General features: G+C 32.9%; 1 protein-coding gene across 1 annotated transcript; it reads left to right on the top strand.

The window, feature by feature from the left end:
- The first annotated feature begins 6711 nt into the window (after positions 1-6711).
- LOC122601551 lies at positions 6712-7566 on the top strand. Its single transcript, XM_043774304.1, has one exon. It carries the CDS (start codon positions 6712-6714, stop codon positions 7564-7566), a length of 855 nt encoding a protein of 284 aa, XP_043630239.1.
- The last annotated feature ends 1582 nt before the right edge of the window (positions 7567-9148 follow it).

The following is a 9148-nucleotide window of genomic DNA, read 5'->3' as shown; positions in this document are numbered from 1 at the left end:
GCGAGACTTACAAATGTGAAAGTTAACTTTCCTGCGATGATGGTGGCTGGTGGTGGTTGTCAAAAATTATGATTTGGAGCGGGCTTCGCCCTTAAGGATATTCATAAACCAAAGCTGATGGGGGTGATAGGTCATTGAGGGTGATAGGTCATAGTGTGATAGGTCATAGAGGGTGATATGTCATAGGGGGTGACCGGTAATGGATGATCTACTTAACGGGCTCCGCCCTTAGCCGCTATGGCTCCGCCATGGACTAACGGGCTCCGCCCTTGGCCACTGCCATAGTGCCATCGATTGACGGGCTCTGCCTTTAACCTTCATTGTTGTGTACATAAGTTGTACTTACACATGTGTAAGTCTCGCCGGAGATGGTCGCCGTCACCGGATGATCATGGTGGTGGTCGGAGATGATGGTGGTGGTGGTAGGAGGCGGTTGGAATTGGAGGAGATGAAAGAAAATCAATGGAGTTTTTTTAGACTCAAAATTAGCTGGACTCATTTTATCTTTCCCCATTGTTAGAAATGTCCCCGCTTTGATTTCAACCTTTATGATTCTGCATGTCGGTATTAGGTTGTATGACAATCACAGTTGGTACTTGTATATATATTATAAAAGATTGATACTCGTAAGATCAATGATTTCTGATGAGTTGTTTTTAAGAATTTATTTGATTGATAAGGGTGAGGTCATAAATTCATGCAGGCTTCTCGCTTTTCCTTTTGTTGGTGATAAACAACCTGCATCAATACAAATACATCAGAGAAATGGTCATACTTACTAATAACATACAGGCTGTTAGGACACAAACACGGGCCTATGAAGACAGCAGAAAAAAGAGTGCAGATGTGGCGAATTCTATAAGGCAAGGGATATACAGGCTTGGTTTTAAAAGGCTCAGAGTGCTCCAAGAAACAAATGGGACCGAAAGTTGAGGTGCAAGGTCTGAGGCATAGGCGTGGGTATCACATGCACAAGGAGCATATTATTGTAGAAACATCTGTACACGGTGAAAAATCCAGTAGAAGTATAGTAATAGCAGAAAAATCTAGCACCGAGATGAAGAGTGAAGCCATCATAAAGAGCGTAGGAAAAGAGGAACGCTTAAATCCAACGACGGACAATTCTTGGCTTCACAGTTGCTTAACTGAATACATTTCAGAATATACCTAGTGAATATATATATAGATGCTATCAGAATATCAGATTGATAAACTGTACCTAGACACATTTTTTTAAACCAAAGAATGTATTCCTCCAGTGGTAGAAAGCCTGTATTTTAAAATTAGTAACATATATTTGTACGTAGTTATTTATGTGTGTCTATACATATATATTAACTTATTTGAGCAGTTTGTGGTTTAGGTATTCACTGATGAACCAGTTAATGATAAAATTATGAATAATGAATATGAATCTATTTGGTATTAGGGGAATCACACAAATTTAAATTAGTTTGGTTTGGAAGAATCGCCAATTTAGGTTGGTATATGAAGCAATAAGGATATGCACATGGGCTATTAGTACTATCAATGTCTTAAATAGATCCAGTTATGGCCCTTAAAAACAATCAACACAAAGGTCCATGTGAACGTTCAACTTAATTTGTAATATGTATCCCTTTTGGCCCAAGCTTGGCAGGATCCCCCTTGAGATAAAAAAGTAAGGAGTTTGCATGAGTGTTTGAATAATTGAATTCGGAATCTAATATACCATAGCAACAAAAAGTATAATAATATATATAAAAAAATGTTCATGTGAAAACTCTTTTTCCTTTTTATGAAAATCATAAAAACTTTAAAATTATGCATTACGTACTCGATATGCACATATGTTGGTAAATATGAATCTATTTGGTATTAGGGGATATGGAAATAGACGAAGGATTTGAGGTTTGACTGGCGTGTAACTTGCAAGGAGGATGACGTGACCTTTTTATTTTATGAAAATACAACTTATGGTAATAATATAATATATAATAGAATATAATGATATATAGTAAGTGGCATTTATGAAGATATAATATCATAAGGATGTGGCTTTAATTCATTAAGGTCATAGGTGAAATCGGAAGTGACTATAATTACAATTAACTGACGAGACAATACCAAAATTTTTTATGCCTTCTATTTTTCGATGGGTAGTTACATAGATGTGAAAGCTTCGTGTGGTGTCTAAGGAAAAATACAAACAACTTAAATTTCTTGAGTAATTTGAATATAGAAAACAACCATCCTCCCTATGTAGTGACGTAAAAGTGTAGATGATGTTTTACTTAGTGGCGGAGTCACGATGTTCATTACGGGTGGCCAAACAGTTTTTTAGATATTATTATTAGAAATATATACCTTGAGTAAGTTGCTTATATACTTTTTATAATGGCAATAATAATATGTATCAATCAAAAACAAAAGATACAATTCAATCTGGAAAAATACAAACAACTTAAATTTCTTGAGTAATTTGAATATAGAAAACAACCATCCTCCATATGTAGTGACGTAAATTGTAGTGTAGATGATGTTTTACTTAGTGGTGAAGTCAGGATTTTCATTACGGGTTGCCAAACAGTTTTCAAGATATTAATAACAGTAAAATTAAATTATATCGGGATGCCAATTAACTTTAAAACTTAAATAAATTATAAAAATAGTATTAAAAATAAACTTTATAAACATTGTAAGGTTGTTATGGTCACCATTTGATACCACATGACTCTTCCACTTGTTTTACTTGGAGAGTAAACATATTTTCCTATTATAAATATATTAAAAGACTCGTTGTTGTATTAAATTTATCTCTTTTATCTTACAATAATATTTGGGTTTGATTTACCGTTTATTATTTGATAAAATGAAAGTCTTCAAAATCTAGAAAAAGTTTATTAACAGAAAAAAGTAGATCACTTTTTCCTCTTTTCTATTCCATAGTTTGATTTATGTATTTATCACTTTTTTTTTATTTTATTAGAAGTAGCGACCCTAAAGATTTAAGTGCCCCGATCAAACAGGGAATAAATGTCTATAACTCCTAACAAATTCAAACATATAAACTAAATTTTCTTTTAAATAATAACAAACGTTATAAAAATAAAACTATATATTCTTTGTACTTATTAAAATCATAATATTAAAAATATATATTATATTAGTTGTTAGTTAACTTTTGTTTCGTGAAACTTTCATAACATTTTTCATAACAATTTGGTTAATTAGATATTCTCAGTTTATAACATATAATATGTAATATTCAAAATTTTATGCCCCTACTAGTATATTACCGAGAATCGAGTTTGGTTCCCTTTAAACCCCCTAATTAGAACTTAGAAGGTGATGGTGACAAGTTTTGTGTGATGAGGTAGATGTAAATATGTAATAATAATGAACGCAAATAAAATATGATTCTCTCTAGTGATTCTTCCATTTATGGAAACATGAAATGATTTTACGTGATGGTTCTTTTTTTTTCGCTCAATTTTAAGAAAAATAATGTACAACTAATCATTTTAGAAGGTGCTTAGGATTGCGTTATAAAGTGATTATTTGGTTATTACGTTTGTAAAACGTAAATAATTTAAAAAAATGTTTGTATGAAAAAGTGATTATCGGCTATGAAAACGCAGTTTTGGAAAAACATGTATCTGCATGCTTTTTCAAAACACATAATCTATTTTGAAAACACAGATTTTGTTTTGTAATCGCAATACCAAACACCCACTTAAAGAAATAGAAGTGCAGATACAACATAAATAAAAGACAAGATGAGCTTTTGGTAATCAGTAATATAACCGGACCGGTCCAAACTAAACGTCAATCCTCTAAAGATAATACTATGTGAAAAACGTCAATCCAAACGTCTCTTGATTAATTCCTTCAATTCACGATTTTTTTGGGTATTGCATTTTATTGTTGATAACTTTAGCATCTTTCAAGTTTAACAAGGTTTATATAATGATACATATATTTGCCTTAACAAAAAAAAAAACATTTTGTTTAATGCAAACAATAGGGGTTGTTAAAAAATATATAATGATACATATGTTGGCGGAATTATCTAAAGCTCAGTTATGGCTTGAAGCGTGGATCGAGTTCTAGAAGAATAAAGATTGGAGTGTAGTCTAAGTTTAACTCAAATAGGATTAGTTAATGGTTTCTTATTTGTGTTTATCTAATTATGTACGTGTACAATTTCGTTTTCGTAGAAATGGATGTATCAAAATAGACAAATACATAGACTTTATTGTACTCATGTCTTTATTATATACATTGTCATATAAAGCGATATTGTATTAAGTTAGAATGATAGATTCAAATCTAATCTTATATTGAAAAATATATGAAGAAAATGCATATAAGTTTACAAGCTACTCCTTATCGATTCATTTAATTAATAGTCGACCACCATCTATATATATATGAGAAGGTGAATATGGGATTATCCTATATCTAAGTGGTATCCGAGCTATAATTGTAACTTTAATGCGGACGGCTGAAGCAGTGCAGGCTCATTTACAAACCCATTGCATTTGATCATGGTGTTGGTGCTTTGTATAGAAAGATTTCAGGCCCAATAAAGGTGATAGTCCCTAGTTTAAATTTGAAGAAGTACTATATTAAAGGTGCGATCAGATGGATGCACTCATCAATTGCATACTGAGGATTGACTTAAGGGATAAGTATCCTGGAATGTAACAAACTTTGGACAAATATCTATAGTAGGATATAACTAAAGTTTTGTGTATTGTATGTAAACAACTTTAAAAAATGTTTATTATATGTAAGAAAACATACGTGGCAACCATATAGAGGTGCCACTTGTTTGATTTTAATTGGTTGAATACATTTTCTTACATACAATAAACATTATTTTCGAGTTGTTTACATACAATACACACAACTTTAGTTATTTATTACTATAGACATTCGTTCAAAGTTTGTTACATTACAAGATACCTATCCCTTGACTTAAAGACAATAATAAGTGTATGCACGGCAATCAACGTTGGTTTTTCGTATATCTAACTGCAATACCAAAAGAAATTAACCTGTACAGAAAAACTCACGTCTCCATCTCAAAGAGCATTTTTCTCACACCTGAATTTGAACCCAAACAATTAAAGTTTCAAGTTCCTCCAAATACAAATGTTTTTTTTGAAGGTAGATTATGTGCTTTACCTCCATTACCAAAAATAAATTCGTCTCTTGTAAATTTGCATATGGGCTTATAATATATTATGGCATTTAGGCGCTGTATTGGGCCGAGTATTAGTCGTTTAGTCCTTCCTATTCACTTCCTCATTAATCCAAATCTATATGACTTAAAAAGAAATATTCAAATATAGGATTGGTAAAGTCTTTTTATAAATGCTGATTATGTAGTGAATGCAATGTCAAAAACATATCAAAATAAGAAGAAAAAAATGGAGGAACCCTCTGATCACATGTGTCATTTGGTACCTAGTGTCCTAGTGAATCTCAGTCATTTAATAATCTTAAAATTATCTCAAATTTGCCTTTAGCAATACTCGAACCCAGGATCCCTCTTGGGAAGTGGCGGGTACAATGGGTTGTTACCAAGTGGTTAACATATTAAAACAATCAAAATATGTAGTGAGACATCTTTTGTTATTATTTTGTGCTTCATGGCGCAGCCATGGGGATCATGTTATTCGCATGTTGAAGCTACAGTTAATCACTATGATCATATTCAAGCCATGAGATATGGATCGTTATTTCTATCACTGTTAGAAAAATAGCCTTTAATGACACCAAAATTATGACACACATTTTAATGACAAGCAAAAACAGGTGTCATAAAAATACTGTCATAATTTATAAAATTTGAAGGGTTTATGACACGCAAATGTTAGTGTCATAAAAAAGGTGGTGTAACACGGGATACACTTTCTTTGCGTGTCATCCTTAGTGTCGTCTTATTATTTTTGTTTCCCGCTATTGATCCTGCTAAACCAAATTAAAACCCCCCAAAAAAAGACCCTTTTACTGTTAAAAAAAAAATCAAACGAAGAAAGATATAAAAATCAAAAATCAAAATACAATCAAAAATATAAAAATTTGTTTCAATCGAAGATAAAGCCCTAAAATCATCAATCGAAGCCCTAAAATCATCAATCGAAGCCCTACAATCATCAATCGAAGCTGCTACAATCGAAGCCCTAAAATCTGTTGAAGACGAAGCCCTAAAACTAGTAAATAATAATTTACTTTCTTTTTGTTAAAATTATTATTGATTTATATATATATATGTATCTGTGTCTATATATCTATATGTATCTGTATCTATATATCTATATGTATCTGTATATCTATATATCTTTGTGTCTATATATATATATGTATCTATCTGTATCTATACAATCCCTTTTATGTATCTGTATCTGTATATCTTATCTATATGTATCTATATCTGTATCTATATATATGAAATCGTATTTGTATATCTTATCTATATGTATCTGTATCTGTATCTGTATCTATATATATGTATCTGTATCTTATCTATATATATATATATATATATATATGTATCTGTATCTGTATCTATATATATCTATATGTATCTGTATCTTATCTATATATATATATATATATGTATCTGTGTCTATATATCTATATGTTCATTCTCTTATTATCTATTGAATGCAAAAAGGTTGAAATTTTTGCATTTCAGTTTCTTTTTTTAATGCAAAGGTCATGGATAAATCATGGGTTTCATCTGATAGATTATCAACGGCATATGACGAAGGCGTGAAAGCCTTTTTAGAGTTTGCGCAAAGTAATTATAAAAATTTAGAAGTTATTCCATGTCCTTGTGTGAATTGTATCAATTTGATTCACCACTCGATTGATATGGTGCGTTATCATCTGTTTGCCCACGGTTTCGATGAGAATTATAAGATTTGGTCTTTCCATGGAGAAATTTTTTCTAATGTTACATCATTCTCTACTTACCCTAATGAATCTAGGCCTCCTGAGTTTGATTATACAAAGGATATGGTGCATGATGCCTTCACGTATGTAGAGAATGATCCTGATTCATTGAAATCACTTCTTGAAGAATGTGATAAGCCATTATACGTAGGGTCAAAATATAATGCTCTTAATGGTTTATTAAAATTCCAAAATTTGAAGGGTCAATTTGGCTGGTCAGATACTAGTTTTGAAGCTTTGCTGGGTGTTCTAAAAGATGTTTTGCCTTTAAACAATACGATTCCTATCTCGATATATGAGGCCAAGAAGTTTCTAAAAGGAATTACTCTAGATTATGAGAAAATTCATGCATGTGAAAATGATTGTGTTCTATTCTGGAATGAACATAAGGACATATCTATTTGTCCAACTTGTGGCACATCTCGTTGGAAGAAGAATACCAAAGACGTGCCGAGAAAAGTTATGTGGTATTTTCCGCCTGTCCCTAGATTTAGAAGAATGTTTTCGTCACCCAAAGTGGCAGAAGACTTAATTTGGCATGCACAAGGTCGGGTTAATGATGGTAAGCTAGCTCATCCTCGTGATTCCCCCTCTTGGAAGCTTGTTGACAACAACTAGAAAGAATTTGGAAAAGAAGATCGGAATCTTAGGTTAGCCTTGTCTGCCGATGGTATCAATCCTCATAAGTCATTAAGTTCAAAATATAGTTGTTTGCCGGTTATCCTAATAACATATAACCTACCACCTTATTTATGTATGTCAAGAAAGTTCATGATGTTGACTCTATTGATATCAGGGCCGAAACAACCTGGTAACAATATTGATGTCTACTTGGCACCATTGATAGCAGATCTAAAACTCTTGTGGGAAACTGGCGTTAAGACATTTGATTCTTATAAGAAAGAATACTTCAATCTAAAGGCAGTATTACTCTGGACTATAAATGACTTTCCCGCATATGGTAACTTATCAGGGTGTGTTACCAAAGGTTACAACGCTTGTCCAATATGTTCAGAGAATACATGTTCACAATGGTTGCCAATGTCCAAAAAAGTGTGCTTCCGTGGGCATAGAATACACCTCCCGCTTAAGCATCCTCTTCGTAAAAGAAAAAAAGATTTCAACAATGAACAAGAGAGTAGTGTTGCTAAAAAACCATTATCAGGTGACGAAATTTACGACTATCTGGAGGGGTTTGAGAATACATGGGGGCAGAAGAAAAAGTCAAAGAAGGAAACAGCAAAGAAGAAAACGTCAAAGAAGAAATCGCCAAAGAAGAAAATCCCAAAGAAGAAAAAAGAAACTATCGATAAGAGAGCTAAATGTTGGCATAAAAAATCGATTTTTTTTTAACTTGAATATTGGAAGAAGTTGCTTGTCCGTCATCAGTTAGACGTTATGCACATAGAAAAAAATGTGTGTGAGAGTGTCTATGGAACATTATTGAATTTGCAGCACAAGACGAAGGATGGGTTAAAAGCACGACAAGATCTTGAAGAGTTGGGCATTAAGCCTGAATTACAAAATCAACAGAAAGGGAACAGAGTTTATCTTCCACCTGCCATATACACGTTAAATAGCTCAGAGAAACGTCTATTTTATGATACTCTGTCTAACATAAAAGTTCCGGATGGTTATTGCTCCAATTTCAAGAATCTTGTATCTGATGATGTTTCAAAGATGAATGGTTTGAAGTCTAATGATTGTCACGTGCTGATGCAACAACTTCTTCCTTTTGCAATCAAGGGGATGTTAAACGTGAAGGTGAGGAAAACAATCATAAGTTTGTGTCGCTTTTTCAACGAGTTGTGTGCTAAAGTTGTTGATGTCAGTAAGCTAAGCAAGTTGCAAAGTGACATTGTATTAACTTTGTGTTTGCTAGAGAAGTATTTTCCTCCTTCATTTTTCGATATCATAATTCACTTAATGGTGCACTTAGTCAGAGAGGTGAGGTTATGTGGCCCTGTTCATTTTAGGTGGATGTATCTATTTGAGAGATACATGAAGACACTCAAGGGGTATGTACGAAATCATCATCGACCTGAGGGTTGCATTGCTGAATGTTATGTGGCAGAGGAAGCCTTAGAATTCTGCTCAGACTACTTCGAGAACATTAAATCTATTGGCAATCCTCATGAATGTGCTGATGAAAGAATTCGCACCGGAAAGCCTTTATCACGGGCTACCATCGGTGTTGTGG

The sequence above is a fragment of the Erigeron canadensis genome, chromosome 5 (assembly GCF_010389155.1).
Source record: "Erigeron canadensis isolate Cc75 chromosome 5, C_canadensis_v1, whole genome shotgun sequence".
Taxonomy (NCBI): domain Eukaryota; kingdom Viridiplantae; phylum Streptophyta; class Magnoliopsida; order Asterales; family Asteraceae; genus Erigeron; species Erigeron canadensis.
The sequence above is the reverse complement of the archived record's forward strand: the minus strand, read 5'-3'. Positions and strand labels throughout refer to the sequence as shown.

What these genes read in the sequence shown, in the direction of transcription:
- LOC122601551 (XM_043774304.1), top strand. Translation starts at nt 6,712, where the DNA reads ATGGATAAATCATGGGTTTCATCTGATAGATTATCAACGGCATATGAC.